At 36.9% G+C, this 22,021-nt stretch overlaps 2 protein-coding genes and 3 long non-coding RNA genes across 8 annotated transcripts; 3 read left to right on the top strand and 2 right to left on the bottom strand.

Annotated features, from left to right (window-relative positions):
* The first annotated feature begins 17 nt into the window (after nt 1–17).
* Nucleotides 18–2,671, top strand: LOC124203851. The gene is made up of 3 exons (XR_006878655.1): nt 18–241; nt 1,145–1,362; nt 2,386–2,671. It is a non-coding gene; the product is annotated as an uncharacterized LOC124203851 (long non-coding RNA).
* A 1,263-nt stretch (nt 2,672–3,934) lies between these two features.
* LOC124203846 lies at nt 3,935–7,300 on the bottom strand. Of its 3 annotated transcripts, none has more exons than XR_006878648.1 (10): nt 7,158–7,300; nt 6,920–7,077; nt 6,717–6,840; nt 6,429–6,534; nt 6,003–6,357; nt 5,844–5,940; nt 5,682–5,782; nt 5,137–5,216; nt 4,950–5,070; nt 3,935–4,527 (listed from the first exon to the last, which is right to left on the bottom strand). It is a non-coding gene; the product is annotated as an uncharacterized LOC124203846 (long non-coding RNA). The 3 variants fall into 3 exon arrangements; XR_006878647.1 differs by having other exon boundaries at nt 3,997–4,527; nt 6,017–6,357; XR_006878646.1 differs by having other exon boundaries at nt 3,997–4,527; nt 6,026–6,357; nt 7,158–7,298.
* Nucleotides 7,301–7,312: 12 nt separating this feature from the next.
* On the bottom strand, nt 7,313–9,029 carry LOC124203850. Its single transcript, XR_006878654.1, has 5 exons — nt 8,733–9,029; nt 8,214–8,610; nt 7,833–8,040; nt 7,470–7,761; nt 7,313–7,413 (listed from the first exon to the last, which is right to left on the bottom strand). It is a non-coding gene; the product is annotated as an uncharacterized LOC124203850 (long non-coding RNA).
* A 42-nt stretch (nt 9,030–9,071) lies between these two features.
* On the top strand, nt 9,072–17,925 carry LOC124203802. Of its 2 annotated transcripts, XM_046600657.1 has the most exons (9): nt 9,072–9,161; nt 9,262–9,868; nt 9,928–9,990; nt 10,085–10,141; nt 10,254–10,298; nt 10,513–10,638; nt 10,732–10,881; nt 10,940–10,944; nt 17,263–17,925. In XM_046600657.1, exons 2-9 carry the CDS (start codon nt 9,262–9,264, stop codon nt 17,734–17,736), a joined length of 1,527 nt encoding a protein of 508 aa, XP_046456613.1. In that variant the 5' UTR covers nt 9,072–9,161; the 3' UTR covers nt 17,737–17,925. The 2 variants fall into 2 exon arrangements, with proteins under 2 accessions (XP_046456613.1, XP_046456612.1); XM_046600656.1 differs by lacking the exons at nt 9,072–9,161; nt 9,262–9,868; nt 9,928–9,990; ... (3 more) ...; nt 10,732–10,881; nt 10,940–10,944 and adding exons at nt 15,526–15,785; nt 15,890–15,982; nt 16,053–16,374; ... (1 more) ...; nt 16,665–16,869; nt 16,941–17,192 and having other exon boundaries at nt 17,258–17,925.
* Nucleotides 17,926–21,286: 3,361 nt separating this feature from the next.
* Nucleotides 21,287–21,974, top strand: LOC124203841 (probable small nuclear ribonucleoprotein E). The gene is made up of 3 exons (XM_046600718.1): nt 21,287–21,459; nt 21,540–21,708; nt 21,768–21,974. The coding sequence occupies exons 1-3, from the start codon at nt 21,412–21,414 to the stop codon at nt 21,833–21,835; spliced, it is 285 nt and encodes a 94-aa protein (XP_046456674.1). The 5' UTR covers nt 21,287–21,411; the 3' UTR covers nt 21,836–21,974.
* Nucleotides 21,975–22,021: the final 47 nt, after the last annotated feature.

The following is a 22,021-nucleotide window of genomic DNA, read 5'->3' as shown; positions in this document are numbered from 1 at the left end:
AATTAGATGGCGAGACGACAAATCAGCTGACAAGCCTAACATGAAATAAAAACGCCAAAACGGTCATGCATTTGTTTTGCAGACGAAGTCGAAGTCAAAGTTTCAGTAGAGAGATCTCAAGCAAGGTGTGCATTTCCCTGTGATCTATTTGCCTATAAATGTGAGTCTCTGGCAAGAATGCAAATTTTAGTGTTTAATCGGAATAAACATCATCAAGACTATCATATAAAACACAAGTCAGGTAATGATTTCTTTACATTTGGTATTTCACACTATTTTTTCTTTGATTCCCTGATCAGCTGCCAACAAGCTATCAATGGTTTTGAGTGTTTATTTTTATCCTTTAAGGATGGGATTTCTTTTTTAAAGGTAATCACTAAAATGTGTTTCTGGGGATCTATTTTACATGTCAATATAACGATCTTCTTTCACTTCTGCCTGAAGGGAGAAAATGCTTTACGTTTTCCTGCACACACATGTTGTGATAGGAAAGAAGAAGTTGGCTATTAGTTTACTATATAATTCTCTCGAAACCAACAATGGGAAAAAAGGCTATTATTATTCAAAAATTATAAATTACCCACACATCAATTGATTGGTATTGCAATTTAGAAGAAAAAATTTCAATTCAAGTTATTGTTGTTGGTCTGCTCTCTCAGTCAGTCCTGCATTCATGATATCACCACCTGAAGCTTTAATCACTTGAATCTCTCCCTGCACCTGCAGTAGATCTGGTATAAGTCCTTATTTTGCATATCTCTTATTTGTTGATTGTCTATCAATCGTCCAATAGCAGCGAGTCAGACATACTTTTTTTGTTCTCAGTATTTTTGTTTTCCGTTTTCAGCTCACGTTCCTTTCTTACTAAAGATATTAAGCCATAAACGATGGGACTGTTAGATATACGAATGTTTGAATTCGAAAATTAGAGAAACGGGATTCTGTTTTACTAAAAAATTTAATAATTCTATTTGTCGCTTCATTTTTTAAAACATTTTCCTTCACTGAATGAGGCAAATCTCCGTTGGGCCCGGCTAGAATTGATCAAGTTTGAAACGGATCGTGCTGTCCATTTATCTTGACCTAAAAATTGTATAATCAATCAGAAAACTTATTTAAAATTTATTGATTTATCATGATTCAGGTTTCACTTAGTATTCATATTGAAAATGCCTTCCTGGTATCCGGAAGGCGACGTTAGCCGATGGCCTCAACTCAACTACACAAAATGTTCATGAACGAACCCCACGGCATTTACTCCGCAATCCAGCAGTGATCAACTAGTGTGAACCCAGTTTTCAGTGTGTTCCAGCGTCACACACGGCAAGACACACGAACCGGAAGAGCATCACTCGACATTCGGTGAGTGCGACATTTCTCGTTTGCAATTAGGTTAAAACTGTTTTTTTTTTTCTTTGATTGTTTCGCTTGTTTCCCACTGTCACGATTAATTGATGTTTTCGTCATCCAATAATTGTAATATGGTGCTCTCCGTTTGCATAGATTTTTGTGGGGGAATTTAAATAGATGGGGCAAGACAGCGAGAGAGATTTGCAAAGTTTATAGTTATCCCACATGAGTGATAGTACCCAAAACGATCAGGGAGCAGACAGAGCAGACCGACCTCCTAATACCTGTCGTTCATTTAACTTGTCCATGTCCCCGACTGTTATGAAAAATCCCATCGACTTGATGAGACCAAGATTACAGGGAGGTGTTACCAACGACTGTTGAATGGCGACATCACCAACATTTCGCGTTTGATTTGATAGTAATTGAATAAGTTTTAATTTAATTATGTTATGCATTGGCGTATTTCCATGCTAATCAGTGGCACCTGCTTGATCTCGCGATTTGCTTTTGTTGATATAGTGGAAACGAAGAGTAGTTTTTTTTCGTAAGTCTTGATGACACAATTTTTGGCTTTCGTACTTTCCTCAGCGTTTTCCTTGACTATGATATTAAAATTTTCGCCATATTTTAAGATGGGTTAGATGTGGATTGAATGATTGAAGTGAACACATTTCCATCTAAATGATTAGGATTGCAGTTCCCGTGAAGAAAAAGTGAATTAAAATAAAGTGGTTGATTATGAAGCTTCCAATAATTGTTTATTTTATTCTTTTTTGGCTTAATTACGGAATATTTTTATTATTCAAGTATTTCAAAATATACTTTTTCTTTATTATTTTATTCTTTAATACGGCAGCGACGAGCCCCGAGCGTTTAATTCGATTTCATGTCATTCATTTAGGATTTAGCAGTAGTTTATTGACCTTTTGTTCGTCTTTGGGACGACTAAAAGTTGTAACTTTTTTCTTCCCTCCCATACAAACGCTAATAAAAATATTTTCTCTCTTTCTTTTGATGGGTATCTTTTTTTAGAAGATGAATTTCGAGATGGCCGGAGCTGAGAGGAAGATGACAACTTGGGCCGGCCTGGCTCTCATGGGCGTCCGATTCGGCGCTTTAGCCTGTCTCACTTGGGAGGAATACAGCTGGGATATTATGGAACCCATCACGTACTTTGTGACTGTTAAGTCATAATCCAATTATTGAAGCCCTCATCAGTTCCAGTTCTTTGCTGCCACTATATTGTGGACTGCGAGTGAATGCTGCCACTCTAGAGGTTGCAGAGACCACCAAAACAAGTTCTCATTTAAGACGATCTAGGATTGATTGATTTGAGGTAATGCTTGTTAGTATTACAATATTATTCGAAAATTTTTGAATTCTAAACAAATCTCTATTCCAATTTCAGTTTCAGAAACAGGGTGACTTATTTTTTTTTATTTACAGGTTTCTTAATGAGAAGTCATGTCCTTTCAAGAAAAAGCACAAGGACTATACAGTCAACAATATTCCTTGTTTGCTAACCCGTTGGCTGTTACCCTTGAATCTCTCTTTACTTTGTTACACAAGCCTTCTTAATTCGAGGTATTGCTTTCTGTTGCTATAATCTTGTTTGAATTTTACTGTCATCCAAATAAATGTTCATTCTGTTTACAGGGTAATCCTTCGCTACTGATCATGGACTCCATTGGTGAAAATGAAACCGACGAGAGAATGCTGTAATCCAAGACTGATAAATTGTGTAGTTAGATTCAATTACAAGTGCATTTCTGGGCTCCCTTCTTTTCTGTGGCCCCGTTTCCCTAACTAACCACTAACCAACGCCCGCCGGTGGTCACTCACCCGCTGTGAAACCAGGAGGAGGGGAGGGCTCTGGTCGAACGGGGACTTGGAAGGCGCATGATCTGAGGGTCATGAGTCTAACCCGGAAGCCTAGTAGTGACTAATCGCTCCCCAGTAAAACTTGCCTCGCACTCTTCTCTCCTCTTCCATTTCCAGGTAATCTCCCTGGATCTACGCCGACACTGCACGTGCGAGTTTTAGCAAGCAATCCGCCACCCAATTTGACAAAAAGTGAAGTGAAGTTTGTTTTCACGGAAATTGCGTCAGACGGTTGAAAAATTTCTAGTTCAACAATCTCATGTAGAAATTAGCATCTAGTCTACTGGTGCAAATTGCGATTCTTTAAGCTTGATTAATTTTGGTGATGTGTTAAAAGCTATTTTGGGTAGCTAAAAAATTGAACTAATTCGCTTTTTCAGAATATTTTGAAGAGAGATCACAAGAAAATCTTAAAACAACAAAGTGATCTAAAACCAAAATATTTAGAAAAAGTGGATTAGTTCAATTTTTTAGCTACAATAGCTTTTAACACATCACCTAAATTAATCAAGCTTAAAGAATCACAATTTGCACCAGTAGACTAGATGCTAATTTCTACATGAGATTTTTGAACCAGAAATTTTTTAACCGTCTGACGCAATTTCCGTGAAAACAAACTATCACTTTTTGTTTAATTGGGTGGCAGATTGCTTTCTAAAAAGCCTCGCACAAAAAATAAATTGTTTTGAACCGGACGCTCTGTTTAATGAATTTTTTATTTTGCATATGTTCCAGACCGAATTTATTTTTATACAATTTTATTATATAATGACTTTTTATTTCATATAAATATGATTATAGATATACAACTTGTGTAAATTTGATGTTGGAGATTGTGGTGTTTTAGGAATGGATGTAGGATGTGATGTTGGTGCTTATGGAGTTTGAGGAGTGGATGTGTAAGTGGAAAGTATGGGTTGACAGGAAAGTATAGGTTAACAACAGATTTTATCAAGTACAGCATATTCATTAAAAATATACCTCACTTCTTTTAGTATCATAACCAAATACCCCACCCCAATTTCCTCCTCATTCCCCCATCCTGGACATGTTTATTATTTGTTTGACATAAACCTCCCCGTATTACTTTTTTTTGTTCCTTCTCAATTTATAAAGGTAAACCGCGAAGACACAAATAGCAATTAAACACAATATTGGATGTCACTTCTGTAGCAAAAAAGCAGCACCTTGGATGCACAGGGAACAGCAACTTGATGCAGATATCTTTCACCACCATAGGCTGCAACAACACGCCACATTGGACAGCAACACCACTGCTACGTAAACATGAACCTATAACCGAAGTAAAATTAATCTTCAGCATCATTGGAAATGCTATATGAAATTTTAAAAAATATATGCTACATATCACTTCAAATATTCAACCCTAATATTATTTGGCAACATTATCTTATACCTATTGTGGAAACTTAATTTAACAAATATACATGAAACTAGACAACTCATTTAAGATTTAAATACAATTGCATTTAAACTTTAAAGGATACTCTACAGTAGAACAAATAAACAAAACTTCTTTCAGAATCTGCCTTTCTTGCATACAACAAACTCCCCTTTAAATAATCCTTAACAGTACACAACCTGAAGGAAATAGCTGTTGACTTGACGAAATCACAAAATATTAAAACTAACCAATGTATGCAAAGCTTAATCACATTGTAATTATAAAATCTATAACTGGATAAGATTGTCACCTTCAAATAGTGTATGTGTGCATGATGTTCACAACAAAGATAAATGCGACTTCCATGCAGCCTGCACGATTTGATGGAAGCCCTAGATTGGATGGCTGAAGTTTCTTTTATTAAGAGGTGCCTGCAATCCAACATTACAAATGTTATGATCCACATGTGTTTCAATCAGTTTAATTGTTAATTTTACCATTGTAAAAGCAGAATGTTACTCAGCTTCTCGACATGGTCGACAGCATGGTTTCCAAGTCTTTCAGCATCAAAATTCGTCTACAAATAAAAAATGAAATTTAAACACTTTCAGGCCACCTTCACTACACATGCAATAGAATTCAATCGAATCAATTATACCAAGAACACATATTATACCTACATTATATTGCTTCAAATAGAGACCAAAATACTTTACGGCAACATTATCTGTTCCCTTTTAACAAAAAAAATTTTAACTTGAAGACTCATATGAGATTTAATTACAAATTCATCGAACTTTGGAGTACTCAACAGGGAAATGATACTCTTTCAGTATCCATCTGGCTTTTCCAACCAATTTTCCTTACACAACCCATAACTAAACACCTATGATAGAAGGACAGAGTTGACTTAATGAAATCCCAAATTTTAAAACTAAACAATAGTGACAAAGCTTTCCCTGAAAACTTCTAATGCTTTACTTCCAACTTAACATATTTTAATTTTTAAAATTTGAATATTAAAATTTGAAAAGATTGTCACCTTCTTGCCTTCAATTAGGGTACATGTTGACGTTCACAGCCAAGGTAAATGAGATGAGGACTGCACGATTGGAAGGCTGAAGTTCCTGGTATTGAAGGTGCCTGCAATCAAACAAAAAAATCTCATTATCCTAAATTTCATCACTTTAATCAACAATTTTACCTTTCAGAACATTGAACATGTAAAATGTTACTCATTTTCTGGACGTCGACGAATTGGTGGACAGCATGGTTTCAAAATCTTAAGCTTCAAGATTCGCCTATAAAAAAAATGAAATTTAACACTCGGTAATTCCACGTGAAATCGAATCTTCTATCACACCAAGAATAGTATACCAAGGTTACCAAAATAGTTGCAAGCACCCATCGTCCGCCAACCCGATCCAACTGTTAGACATCACAATTCACAAATTCTAAACAATCAATCTGCCAACAAATATACAGCTAACATTGAATCGAAACCCCAATCGAAGGATAATGGCGTCCCTTACTCTCGAAGCCACGCTTCAACTAACAAAGAACCATGAAGAAGGTAGGGGCTAAACGGCTACCTAGCCTGCGCCCAACAACTGAAGATAAATCTGGCCGCCAGATGTCCTCTTCTGTGTCCCAGCCAGATGAACGACTGAGCGGAACGACTAGTTGCTTTCAGCTCAAAACTCCGTGTGCTGCTGATCCTATAAGTTTAAACGGGAAATTTATCAATAGTTACATAAGAATCTTATAATATGCATATCCAATTATTTACCGAGAAAGTACGATCGAATCACAATAGTCTGTTCTGTGTGTGGAAGGACCGGAGGAGGATTGGGTGTGTAAACTTCGTCTAGGGCCGATCCTGTCCTTTAAGTAACCTGTGCGGCAATCAATGCCACTTTAATACTTAATTCACTGGATGCAAGATGGAGAAGGAAATTGTAGTTCCCTTTATTAAGGTGTAATTTAAGGGATAAGAATTTCTCTACAAAAATGTTGCAATATATGCCGGTATATGCAAATAGACAAACTTAATCCACCCAATAAATTTCATATTTACCTCTTCACGCTCGCGGTCCTAAGTAGTCAGATTATCTGGCAGGAGATGATGCAATTTTCCGCGTCTTTAATTCTTGGACGAGAACACAGCAAGCTTCGGATCTGTACTGTTCTCTCGCGAACGGCTGGGAATAACAGAAACAGTCTGAGAAATTTCGATGAACGTCCATTAGAATATGTTAATTTATGCTTTTCCAGGCTCACCTACTATTAAAAGATCTCCAGCTGGAATCTTGAATCTGCTTTTCCATTCCTTGGATGGAACGGCTCAAAACTCGTTGAGAATGGCGGCTCTCTAATGCGCATATTGGGATTTGTTGGTTCAGTCTGCTCAGTTTAAGTGACGAGTTTGAAGTCGAATACTATGACAAATAGGTACGAAATTACTTGTTAGCGTGTTCACTTCACTGCCAAGGATATCAGAACAGGGCAAGACCAGCACCTGAGGGTTTTTGTTATTTTCACTCCTCCCAGTTGAAAAATGCATTCTTTTTCATTTGGAAGGCTCCAACACCAAAAGCTTGACCGGTTTTTGGAAGTTTCTTTTATCCAATTTCTTGCTTTGTTTGCTGTGGCCTTTCACCTACCCCCCCCCCCGCTTGATTTGGTTTACATTTCATGGATCATAAAACCCTTACTCCAGCAATCGTTTCTTTAATTGGATGATGTGCAAATCTGGAAAATCTAAATAAAATAAACTTTTTATACAAATTTATTTTACTGAAACAGTATGAAGATTAAATGTTATTCAAACCTTTGAGGTTGATTGTGGAATCAGCCTGAGCAGCAATGTTGAATCAAACTAGGAATACAACAATAATACACGAAGGAAAGTACACGTTTTTGATCTTTTTCACAAAACCAGAATTATGTAGATGGATTATTTACTTTAGGAAACTATTACTTAACTCCAACGAGGCGCTTGTGAGTTGTGGCAGACTGGCAGACGACATATCGCTATTTGCTGGGCAGCAAGATCGTTCGATTCTAGCACAGACAACTGATGAAATTATTTTGGAGTCGAAGTAATTTTACATAGCATCACTCTGATAGCACGTAAAATAATTGACATATGAGGACACTGGAAGAATAAGGAAATCATACTATTGTAAGTCACCTTATAATAATGCGTATTGTTCGATTCCATGCCAACGACTGCAAGTATTTTGTATAACAATGTTGCGCTTCCGTCAAGTGGAAGAACCTCGTGGAAGTCCGCAACGAGGTTTCTTCATCCATGTCATTGTTTCATCGTTCACAACACCAGCCGGCATAGGATTGGCACAGTATCAGCGGAAACGACCGAGACACGCTAATAGATAATTCTAGACAAAAATTTAAGTGAAGGGGGGGAAAATGATTTAGTCGTAATGGGGCGACAGCTAATTTACACACGTCGTTTATACCAAGGCTTCGTTCTCGGAAGTGACAGAAAAAAGCGCCACTTTGGTTTACCACAAAATCGGACAGCAAAGGACTAAAGGAAAATTTCTTATACCTTATGATGCGTATTGTTCGATCCAATGTCACTAGACTGCAACTCGTCCGTCTGAATAAAAATTCAGCCACCACTGGGCCAAATCGTTCTATGTGATCTTGGTCGTGATTTACTTGTCGGCGATACATCGTGGCCAACGCTGCTCTAATCACTTCCAACACCGAAGCAATTGTGTAAATCCTGTGTAAATTTGTTCCCGGTTTCCCAATCTTTGATCCGACGTTCGCCAACACAACGAAATAAAGACAGACAAAGACTTATTTATTCTTCACTTGGAACCAGCAGCTGGCCAGTCGGAGTCGGCGTTAGAAAGTGTCTATGTAAAGTTGAATGCCGTCTGCATAATGATTCCGTCACCGAATCTGCCTCGGACGTCACCAATCAGCTGCTCTAATTCCTGATGACCAGATAATTGAAGAGATTTCAGTAATTTTATTTGTAGCTGCAATAGACTAACCTAACTTATTTTTTTAAAAATTAATTAAATTACTAAATGAAATTTAAATTTTTTTGCTGTACTTATGGATTAACTTGTCCTTATTCGTCCTTATTATGTTTTGCAATGTACAGTTATTCCGCAACTTAACTTGTGTCGGTTGTTGATTCGTACTACTAAAATATTTTTATGGCGTCGATAATTTTGTTTGGGGTTTTACTTTGTTTGCAAGGCTATCGCAGTACGTTAACCTTAAGTGGCAATGCAGTCCTTTTGGAGATGGAATGTGATCACTGATAAGTGGATAGGTATAGGCTTCATTTTCCTCAGGCGCTGGCGGATAGCCATGACCGGACTTTGCTGTGCACGAACGAGACAGGAAAAGAAAACGTTTCGGTTAAGACTGACGCATCACAAAACTTCGTTTAAATTTGCTGGCCTTCAGTTCATACCGTCACATCTTCAGCTGCTCTTCACCGAAGCACATCGAGAGATCCGAGTTCTGTTTCGAAGTTAGTAAAAATTAAAACAGAAATAAATTCAATTATTAAACAAATAATTGTTGTTATATCAATAAATTGTCATGCTATTTCGTAAATTTTAAATTTACAGATGGGAATTTGGTTGTCATGGAAACTGATAATTGCGTCGATTTTTTTTCTGACAAGTTTGACTTCTTCTGAATCGCCCGATCCTTTAACAGATCCCACCTCGTCCGATCCTCGCGAGGATAAACCGCCGATTAAAATTTCATCCGTGAAATTTGAGTCTGTTTGTGTCAACATTTACGACAGTCAAACAACTAAAAACAGCAAGAAAATCTATTTCCACTCGCCGATGGCTCTGCTAAATCGCCTGAATGTCGTTTCCATTCACAATCAAACGGTCACCCAGGGAATTCTCAGTGTCAGTTTTCACATCTGGAATCAAGAAGTCAAAAGAAATGTGACCCAGCATCTTTCGCAGCTCCTCAGTCAACAGATCGAGCCCAGTCACGTGAAAGTCCTTCCTTTCGACAGTGTCAGGCTGACCAGCAAAGTGCAATCTCCTGATTTCTCACTGACTAATGAGTGGCGCCTGTATGACAATCAGCCGTCACTCAGGTTTACCTTGATCTGCCCGACACGGGAAGATTGCGGTCGAGTGAAGACTCAAATGCTGAATTTTCCTAAACAATTTGAACATTTGCAACTTGAATTTAATCCTAAATTGAACGACGGTGCGCTGATTTTTTAAATACTGGACAAACAAAAATTTATTCGACTTTTTCATTTCTAGATGATTGTGTCAATGATGGGGTTATATCTGAAGAAAATAAATTGCCAGCACAAGACAACAAAGGTATTAAAAATGGATTCATTCTGATTCATTATCACAATTCTATTCGCGAATAAAATGGCCCTAACATAAAAAATTTACATTAAAATATTTTTAGAAACAATGGCAAATCTCGAAGTTAACTTTTCGAAAGAGCTAATCGCCATTAGGGAAGGTAATATAATAAAAATTTATTAATTAAGTTGTAGAAGTTGAAACTGCATATTAAGTTTTTAAATAAAAGGTTTTTAAAAAGAATTAAAAACAAAATATTTTGTGAATTTCAGAAACTAAAAAGGAATTTGCCGCAATCTTTTCAGAGATGTTTTCAGGTAAAATAAAAGTCACTGAAGAAAATCTAGCGGGTAATTTCAAATTACTGTGAAAAAGATTCTTCCTTTTCTTGCGCGAGTTTTTTAACATTCCACAGCGGGACTTCTGTGTGATAACTGATAACCAAAATTAAATTTAGTTTTCTTCTAATTAATTAATTAAATCAATAATAAGAAATCAAATTACGACTAAAGTCTAATATGAATTTTACAGAGGTACAACAAATGTTGGAAATTACCGAAATAGAGTTGGAAGCCACCAAAACATTATTGACCTCAACTAGGATCGAATTGAGTCAAACGAAATCCACCGTCGATGACCTGACGACCAAATTAAACGGTAAAATGATAAACTTAAAGTCTGTTTACAATATACGATTAATTAAATTGTAAATTAAATTAAGTAATTTGTAAATCAAATTTTTTTAAACAGCCCAAACGAGTGAATTAATTGACATTGGTCAAATGCCAACCTCATGTGACGATCTGCAGCGGACGGGACACAAATTGGGCGGATTCTTTTTGGTAAAAGGATCGAAGAACATGGAAGTTGTTTACTGCAACTTTTTTGCTAATCAAAATGGTACGACTCGTGCTATTTTTGCTTGTTATTGTTCATCTAAATCTTTTTCTTTGTACAGACAAACAAAAAAGGATCGGATACGTCGACGTCAAATCGGCGCCCGTCCATTTCCACGTCCAGAGAAATTCTTCATTTAACACGACTAAAACTCCGATTCCGTTTAGTTTTGCGCGGCTGAACGAGGGAAATGGCATGGATTTGACGTCGGGGAAATTCACGGCACCGCGACCGGGAATTTATTTTTTCTCTTTCACGGGACGGGCGCATCTTAAATCTTCATCTGATGTTTATCTTGATTCTGATCTTTATTTGAACGGGTATTCAATCGGGAGGAGTAATGTTTACGAGGCAAACACCCCCGTTGATCAATTGAGTCCGTTGACCCTCCAGTCGACGCTCAACTTGAAAACAGGCGATCAAGTCTGGGTGCAGATTTCTTATTCTGGTGGTTCATCCTCGTATTTGTCTGACAGCAGTTCCCACTTCACCCATTTCACGGGTTTCATGTTGGAGGAGGAAATTTTCGACTCCCTTTGAGGTTCAACTTCATCGGTGACGCACGAAACATTTTCGACCCAAACAGTTTTGTTGACACGCAATTTTGAGGAGGAAGGGAATTTTAAGGGGGGGGGGGGTGGGGGGTGGGAAGAAAATTCGTTCGACTCTTAATTCAATAAGGAGCGGGCATTATTTTTCTAAAATTTGACTGTGAATGCAAATACACTACACAAACCAAGTTTCAAGTTTCCATCTGAAAAACTCTAGACATTACAAACAAAAAAAAAACAATTTTAATTGTCAAATTTACAAAATGCAGGTGGACTGTAAATTAGAGAAAATTCATTTGCCCCTAATTCACTTACGGATCGGAATTTTCCAAAAATTCTTTTTTAGATGAATTAAAATTTCAGTTATGCACTCGTCAACAAAAAATCACTGGTCAAATGGCTTTGAAATCAAGGGCAGGGGACGTGGAAAACTCAATTTAATTGCTCAATTGCCAGATTTAAAACTCGATTTTATTTTTAATTTTAAAATTGAAAGATTGAAATCAACACGAAAACGTTGCTTCTACACATCTCGTTTACCTTGAAGGAAGATTTTCAATTTTTTTAAAATTTGATTTGATTAAATTTTAATCAATTTCTTCCCACGGTCGCAGGATGGGAGTAGAGAAAAAAAAATTGGGAAGGATAGAAAATTTGGTCGACTCCAATTCATTAAGGAGTGGAAATTTCTTGACGAAAATTAAATTGTAGATGCAAATAAACATTTTTTATGCACACGCCAATTTTCAATTTTCTATCTGTAAAAATGTGGGCATGGCAAGTAAAAAACTAATTTTGATTGCCAAATTTTTACTAAATGCAGACTGGAATAAATTTGGGGGAAAATTCATTCGCGTCTAATTCATTTACGGTTTGGAATTTTTTCAAAACCTTTTCACAGTTCTACGCTCATTACAGTTGTGCATGGATGAACGCAAATTCACGCGTCTGTTTGCAAAATCAAGGACACGGGACTGGATTTTATAATAAAAATATAAAGAAAAATCCAATTTGATTGGGGATCGCAGCTTAACGTGACATAACATTAACGCTGAATGGCTTATATCATCTTAAAACAAAACAAAAAAAAATTGGTTTTAATTTTTAAAAAAGGTTTTAATTTAAAAATGTGAATTTCACGGTAAATCCCGCACGAAATGGACGGCCACGCCAACGCGGTGTAAAAAAAAGACGAAATCGTTCAGTTTCTAAAGACCAAAATGTTGAGATCAACATTTGAATTGAACCATGTCGTGTTTAGTTAATTAAATGAAGATTCTTCTTACTTTGATGACGTTCGTTTGGTCTTTAATGTCAGAGGTAATAAATCTCTCTTCTCACGCCACTCCAAAGATGAACTCACGGTCAGTCATTCACGATCGTTTGGGGGCTCAATAATTTCACTTCTAATGTCACATTACGTTGGTGGCCATGTCAGCGCCAACAGCAGTTGATTCTTATATGCCACGAAACAAAAATTCAAAGCTAAAATTGTGATAGGCCACATATTTTCAGTATAAGAATTCCAGATTTCTTTAACCCAAGGACAAGGGTCAAATTTTCATTTTTCTAAATGAAATTGTTTCTTTGCTGGTGTGACTTTCTTATCGGTTAAAATATCGATACACGACTATATAATAGAAGAGATTATTTTATTTTTAACAAGTTATCACAAGTTATCTAATAAATGTAGAAAATTATCAAAAGTCGGTGAGTTGTGGGGTACCAAAACATGCCTGAACTGCGTTCTACAAATGAAATATTTAATGAACCCTGACTGAGTCAACAAAAACGGCAAATAAAAACAGTTCCAATTTAGAGGCCTAGCTCAAGAATAATCGTATTCCGTTCTATATGTTTTGTCCCGACTGATAATCAAACGCCACCACGTAATAGTCAAAAATGAAGAATAAAAATCAATTGTGTCCTACCTTTATGCCTAGGAAATACAGCCAGGCATCCACAGTTACTTCATCCATCCGCCGATGAGTTGAATCCACCGGGCGGGATATCAGGAAAAAGGCGTCCTCGTGAATACACCCACACTCACATGGGCGTACACGAGGACATTTAAAGAAAGGGGAATTGAAGAGATTCGTAACTCGACTGAAATCGTTAAGTTTCTCCAATGAAACTGGATGCTGTTTATCTAAATGAAAAATAAAAATGGGTTACGAAAAATATTTAGACAGAAACAACAGAAAGTAAGAAAAAGTTTGGGAATGTTGGTAAACCTTGATTATTATTAAACAGCATTAAAGAAACAGAATTAAAGGTTCCATGCTTTTCTATTCCCTAGTCCCTACGCATTTCATTAATCTTCGTTTTTCCCCCCGTTTTAATTGGCAAATTAACTTACAGCCAAGACTTACAGTGTGAAAAAGAACAGCAATAACGGCCGTTTCAAAAAGGTAAGTTTGTTGTAAAAAACGAAACATCTCAACAATTTTAAAGCCAAACATGACACGTCTCGTATGTGCCATCTACTATTGAAAATGCAAAGTATGTAGTTCGGGCAAGAAAGTGCTGGTAGTTCATACAACACGGGTTCGAAACGACCAAAGATAAAAGATATTCGGTTGGCAACATGTCGGATGCCGCATTAACATGGTCGTGTGCATAATGAGGATTTTTGGCAGAAACATTTAAAGAAAAAGAAAACTGCCAGTTATTAATAACCGACTGTGGAGCGGTAGAGTCTAGAACTGGCAAATGCTGATGTGGACCGTTTCTTAATAGACCGGCGAATTGTGCGCATAAGCGGTTGGTTTTCAGTTATGACCAAACTTATTACAATGTGAAAAAAGAGTGGCGTTCGAGATTTCTCTAATCTCTCAGTGTTGTTTTATTGGTTTTGTTCTATTTTATTTTAAAGAAACGAAATCTGTTGGTTCTGTTTAAAAAACCTTGGCGGGAATATCAGATGACATTTCTGCTGCTTTATCGTCTACACGACGCTGGACTTTATTCGCACAAGTGGAAAAACCCAATGATTCGAATGGATCGAAGAAGATGGAAATGATTTACTGCAACTTAATTGCCAATCAAAATGGTACGACGAGTTTTAATTTTACTTTTAATTGAATTAAATTAAAACTTAATTAAACGATTGCTAATGCGAATCACGATGGGAGCAGCACTCGTCAATCGACAATTTCACTTCAATTAAATTTAAACTTTCCTTCACCTACAGTAATTGTCAGTTCTCTTTTTGTGGAATACGATTATAAAACGTAAAAAACTTGAGATATTTGAGTCAATAATTGATATCAACTTTTTTTCCCTGTTTGTCCATGTCCGCAATGTAATCTCCACTTCAGTAAACATTAGATTGTCTATAGCCACGTACAAAACAAATAACATCAGACCATGAGACTGACATTTAAAAATTCGAACCGAAAACTTATCTTCTTATTTACAGGGATTAAATAAACATAAAAACCCGTTTATCTAAATTTATCAATAAGTGTAACCTTTCACTTACATGCAACAAAGGATCCAACTATATAAATTGAAACGTCCAGTTTGGAAGTATAGTTTAATTTTCCGAAAACTAAAGAATGCGAATAAAATTATTTCAAACTAACTTGGTTTGTGTCACTTTGGCCGTCTAGCATCTCTTGAATGGTGAAGTGGATGTAACGAATTCTCATCAATGCCAGCTTTGAATCAAAGTAAGAGAACACAAGATTTAAAATTTTTGTAAACAAAATTTATACATGTGATCGTTCTTCCCCCCCCCTCTTCTTACAATAATACACAACAACAACAGACAACAACAACACATAGGACAGAAGGAGCGCCAACCTATTTCTTCTGCATACAGAATTGCAGATGCTAGGCCACTATGGCTCTGTTTTCGTTTACGAGTCTTTTTTTTATTTAAACTTATTGCAGTTCATTCGAGTCAATAATTAAAATCTATTTGTTTTTGTTTTTCTGTTTTTTTCCCTGTTCGGCCAGTCCGCAGGTTAATCCCCTTGTTCAATAAAGGGAAGATTGGCCTAGCCACGTATACAAAAACAAATAATACCATGACATTAAACTGACATTTAAAAATTCTAATCGAAAACTTATCTTCTTATTTACAGACACAAAACCCTGTTGTTCTCAACTCATCACAACGTTTAAGTTGGACGCAACAGCAACAGGTCCAACTATGTATAAATTGAAACGCACGTTCAGTTGGAAAACACAGTCTCATCTATAATTCCGAACAACTAAAGAATGGCGCATTTTTCTGTAGTTTCACTCACCCAAGTTGTTTTGCTGTTGGTTTTCATCTTCTGGACGCCGAGTTCAACTGGCGCTGCATTTTCCTTGGAGGAAGAATTCCTACAACTGAAGGAAAATTATGTAAGAATTTATCAACATTTCTTTTTAATGCGAGACTTCTGATGTTGACAATTAAATTTGTTATTTTTCATGTCTTAATGTAATTTTATTTCATTTGTCAATAGATTCAAATGAAACAAGACGCGACAAGTTTGAAATCGACAGCGATTGAACAGCAGGCAAAAGTAACACAACTGGAGGCGCAACTCGAACTAAATGTAAGACAATTTGTTTAATTTAATTCAGAGTTTCACTGTTGGGTAAACACTTTTGTCTTTTCTATGACAGAATGAACTGAGACAAGATTTGGCATTGAAAGTAACTCAATTAGAGGCCAAAAATGTCCAACTGGAAGTCAAAATTCAGGATCAAGAAAGAAGATTAACTTCCCTGTTGGAAGCGGCTGAACTTCCGGTTTCCACTGATTCAAAATTATTTCCAGTTAAAAAAGAAATTTCAATTCGATCAACTGGAAGGAGCGGAATTCCAAGGTCATGCAGAGAACTTCGTGCGGCCGATCCTTCACTTTCATCCGGAATGCACTGGATCGATCCGGACGGACAAGGTGTAGGCGATAACCCAATTTACGTTTTCTGCGATATGACATCAGGTGAAATACTTAAATTTTCAATTAAAGAAAAATATGATCTGATTCATTGTCTTTCCATGAAAACAGGATCGACCTCAATTCTACACGATAGTGAATCTTCTTTAAATGTGGGACACTGCGCCGATGCCGGGTGCTATTCACGCTCCATCAACTACAATTCGTCAATGGGACAAATAAAAGCTTTGATGGAATTATCCACTGAATGCCATCAGTCGATTAGAGTCAGTTTTATTTTCATCAGTTTAATTGATTTTCTTTTCTTATTTTTTAATTCTTAATTATATTATTAGTATGATTGCAACTATGCCCCATTCGAGTCAAATGGCGTCGCCTATTCCTGGTGGAACGACAGAGAAGGAAATGCGCAATACTTTTGGGCCGGAAGTAACACGGACGGAGTTCACACCTGCCAGTGCGGAATTGATGCAAATTGCGTCGATCCTGCGGCGAAATGCAATTGCGATGCTCTTGCACCACTTCAATTAGTCGACGACGGTGAGTTACGCGGAGTTACGGTTCCAACGTTTGTATAGAATTCAAATGAATAAAATTAATTTTGTATGCAGGTGTCATTACCGACAAAAATGTTCTGCCCGTCACTCGTTTGAATTTCGGTCGAACTCAACTGGAAACTTCATCCGGCGTCCACACCCTTGGCCGACTCGTGTGCACCGGATTAGTGACTTTGACTGGACTGCCAAAGTCGTGCAAAGATTTGTGGTTGATTGGCCACACCCTGAACGGATTTTATTCCGTCATGGGATCGGCGATGATGGAATCGGTTTACTGCGATTTCACTAAACTCCCTGACGATGCGGGTAAATGTTTTAGATTCTCGCGAATTATTCAGTTGCAATTATCTAATTCTTTAATTGATGAAAAGGTTTCCAGAAATGGATTGGATACGTCGACGTCAAATCTGCGCCCGTCCATTTCTACGTCCAGAGAAATTCTAATTTTGACACAACTGGAACTCCGATTCCGTTCGATTTGGCGCGGGTGAACGAGGGAAATGCCATGGATTTGACGTCAGGGAAATTCACGGCACCGCGACCGGGAATTTATTTTTTCTCTTTCACGGCACTGGCGAGTATTTATTCTTCATCTTCTGCTGTGTTTTATTCTCGTCTTTATTTGAACGGGAATGTAATCGGGTCGAGTCATGTTTACGAGGCAAACACCCCCGTTGATCAAAATAGTCCGTTGACCCTCCAGTCGACGCTCAACTTGAAAACAGGCGATCAAGTCTGGGTGCAGATTGCTTATTATTATGATTCATCCTCGCATTTGCTTGACAGCAGTTACCACATGACCCATTTCACGGGTTTCATGTTGGAGGAGGAAATTGTCGTCTCCCTTTGAAGTTTGCGGTTCAACATCCCAAATTCGCAAAATCATCGTCGACGCGAAAATTTGGGGAGGGGAATTTTAAGGGGGAAGGGAAATAAACTCATTCGTTTCCAATTCATTAAGGGGTAGGCATTTCTTTACGAAAATTGAACTGTGGATGAAATTGTACTTACTTAATACACTAACCAAGTTTCAAAATTCTATCTGCAAAACTCTAGACGTGACCATCAAAAAACCAATTTTGATTGCCAGATTGACAAAAAACGGGAGGCCTTGAAATGAGAGAAAATTCATTTGTCCCTAATTCAACTACGGATCGGAATTTTCAAATAATTTTTTTACCGACGAATTACCATTTCAGTTGTGCACTCGTCCAGAAAAATGGCTTTTCTATCTCTAAAATCAAGGGCAGGGAACGTGGAAAACTAATTTTGATTGCCAGATATAAAAATTAATTTATTTTTAAATTTTTAAATTTCGCTTGAAATTAAATCGAAAACGATGCGTCTACACATCTCGTTTATCTTTAAAAACGTTTTTCACTATTTCAATTTTATTTCATTAAATTTTAAATTATTTCCTTCTCACGGTGGCAGGATGAGAAAAATAAGGGAAGGGGAGAAATTCGTTCGACTCCCATTCGTGAATGAGTGGGAATATCATTACCAAAATTAAACTGTAGATGCAACTATACATTTTTAACGCAGAAACAAATTTTCAAGTTTCTATTTGCAAAACTCTGGACGCGACAAGGGGAAAACCGATTTTGATTGCCAAATTTATAAAATAGAAGGTGGACTAGAAATGGGAGAAAATTTATTTGCTTTTAATTTGGTTACCGATTGGAATTTTCTCAAAATTTCTACACAGTTCTATACAAAATTATAGTTTTGTATGACTCAACGAAAATTCAAGGATATTTATTATCTGCACAATCAAGGGCAGGGAATTTGACTAAGCCTCCTCCCCCCCTACAAAAATAATTTCAATTTGATTGCCGGACACTGCTTGAAATCGCATAAAAATTTAAGCTGATATTTTAAAAAAGTAAAAAGGAATTAAAAAAAATTAAAACAAAAATTTCGACGCCAAATTTTGGTACTAAAAAAATAGGGAAGGGAAAAAAATTCGATCAACTTTCATTCGTGAAGGGGTGAGAGTTTCTGGACGAAAATTGAACAGTGGATGTAACTGTGCATTTTTAATGCACATGCCAATTTCAATTTTCTATCTGTAAAAATGTGGACGCGACAAGAAGAAAATCAAATTTGATTGCCAAATTTACAATATAGAGGGATTAGAGGGTGGACTTGGAATGAGAGAAAATTCATTCGCCTCTAATTCAACTACGGATCGGAATTTTCAAAAATCTTTTCACAGTTACAATCACACTAAACTTGTTCACCACTGAACATAAATTGGCGTATCTATCTTTAAAAGCAAAAAGGTAATTTGAAAAAAACTCATTTTGATTGAAAGTTTTACAAAAAAAATAACATTTTAAATTTATTTGTCTATCGCAGCTCAAAATTAAATCAAATCAACACGAGAATAAAACTTTTACTACGTATCTCATTTATCTTTAATAAATGCGTTTCACTTTTTCGGTTTTAATTTAGAAAATACGAATTTAAAAAAATATATAAAATGGATATTCGCTCGGTATGAAAATGATTACAAAGAATAGCAACTGTCGCTTAAAAACGAGAGACCAACATGATAAAATACAATTTCAATTTCAATCAGGTCGTGTTGGTTAATTAAATTATTGCTAATGCATCCACTATTGGAACATGTGTACTCGTCGACAATTCGCAGCATATAATAAAAAAGTTCTTACCTGTTGCCTCCACCTTGATGAATTTCGTTTGGTATTGTCCTTGTCAATATGTCGGTGGTGTGTTTTCTTCATCTGGTGCCAAGTGCCAAGACTATTGCCAGGATAACTTCCTCTGATTACGTCGACGTCAATCTCACTCTCACTATAATCAAATGGTTTGAACAACACTGTGAACTGAGTTGGCAGACCCACAGAGAAGACTGCGCCCTAATTAACTACTTCCTAATTTCAGTAACTTGACGAGACTTGACGAGACTTGACGAGTTTCAATTTCAATTTTGCACTGCAGACGAACATTTGTGAGAAGAAGCGGCGATGCCAATTTAAATGTAAATAGACTTTCTTTTCTTTCTCATTTTTCATGCCAACGTAAAATTTGAAAATTGACTTTTACCAATTTTGAATTAAATACTGTAGGTGAGATGTGACACAGTGACACACTTGGCAAATTAAAACCGTATGTTTTATAGTTACGTCAGAGAATGCCCTCGACCCCTCGTATGAATATGTCCTTATCTTCTTTTTAAAAAAATTATTCCACGAACAGAACAGCGAAACTCATTGTGGATCCCAAGGCGAGAACAGCCCAAAAGTTGACATTAAATGAAAAGTATTAGCAGTATTAGCTGTGATTCTGTGAATTTTTCCAAGCAGCAAGCATCAGTTGTTGTAAGGAAAGGAACGGCAGATCGGCGCAGAACGGCCACACGCCACAAGGCCACAGCCCACAGGCCCAGTCAGCAGAGTAATAGAAAAATATATTAATTCTACAGGTTTTTTGGCATACGGGAGGATTAGTTCAAATTTCGCCAATAGATGGCTTTTTGGAATTTTGAACTGCGCGCGTAGAAATTGGAAAACGGTTTGAACTGCGCGCCTCGAAAATGAAAAACAGTTTGAACTGCGCGCGTAGAAACTGGCATCTAGGCTCTAGCGACCAAAAGTAAAAGTTAACTGGCATCTATCTAGGCTCTAGGCGGCCTAGAGCCTCCGCCACAGCACACACCTAAGTCACACCCCAATGTTTGAATGTTTGACATAACTTTTGAATGTTTCGATATGTTTTAATTGATTTCGATATGTATTATTTTTTATTAGTATACGATTTCAAGTAAAAATATCGAAATAACTTAAACGAAGCGTAAGAGAGGGTGGGTGTTGTGGTTTGGTTTGTTCTAACTGTTTACAGATTTATCTGTAACTATAACTAATTATTTTTTATTTCATATTGCTTATGAAAATAATAAATTTTGCTGTTACTTAAGCTAAAAAGAGAGTGCGACGTGGGGTGGCGGGGCGAAGCCTCCGCCACACCTAAGTCGCACCCCTTATGATTCACAGATATTTTTTGATGTTCCGATAGGCCTTGTTTGATTGATACTATTTAATGTAAAAGTATAACAGTAATTTAAGCGATTAACGAAGCAAGAGGGGGGGGGCGGGGGTGGCAGGCGAAGCCCGTCCCCCCTCCCATTCACCATACCGATAGATTCATGTAATTAATTTTGAATTTCATGTTTACTTTACTTTTGCTTTTTTAAATTTTTAATTGATATTATTTCCTACGGGAACCTCGCAAACCGGAACGGGATGCCAGCATAAAAAAAGTAATATTCTGTTACTCTGGCTTGGCTGCTTGGCTGCTTTGCCTGCTTGCCTTTGCCGCCCTTGTCTTTTTGAAAAATATCGGAAAATCCCTACGAGGAAATAAATATCTGGCAACGTTGTTGGCAATTGAGCGTCTGTGTTCGTTTCTTCTTCAACAAAAAGTGTAAACTCAAACAACTCTCATTTAGAAATTTGATAATTTTCCCGTGTGGAATCAATTAAATATCAATTCAAGATAAATGGCAGCCCGAGCACCTAAAGTCCAGAAAGTGATGGTTCAACCCATCGTAAGTTTTCACCACTATCACTTCGATTTCAGCACGAAGATTTATTAACCGGCACGTGTGTCAAAAATGTCTTTTTCCAGAACTTGATTTTCAGATACCTTCAGACAAGATCAAGAGTAGACATTTGGCTTTATGAGAACATCAACATGCACATGGAAGGACACATTGTTGGATTTGATGAGTACATGAACATTGTTCTCGATGATGCAGAGGAAGTCTACGTCAAAACAAATGTCAGAAAACAGATTGGTAATGACGTTTTCATTTACTCACAATTATTCTGTCTTCTAAATGCTGTTTTATTTTAGGACGGGTGTTGCTGAAAGGTGACAACATTACTCTAATCCAAAATGCTGCAGGAAGTGGAGACGACTAATCTTCCTATATTAATTGGTCAGAATGCATTCCCAATTTGTGTTCTGTCGTGTATTACCTTTGATTAACGGGGAACTGATTTTGTGTACATCCAATCTTGATGTGCTGACTGATAAGAAAAACATGATGCTACAACCACACTTGAATATTTCATTCTCAACATCTATTTATTATTTTTTAGTTTTAT

This window comes from Daphnia pulex, chromosome 10 (assembly GCF_021134715.1).
Source record: "Daphnia pulex isolate KAP4 chromosome 10, ASM2113471v1".
NCBI lineage: Eukaryota > Metazoa > Arthropoda > Branchiopoda > Diplostraca > Daphniidae > Daphnia > Daphnia pulex.
Note: the sequence above shows the minus strand (reverse complement) of the source record. Positions and strands in the feature narration are given on the sequence as shown.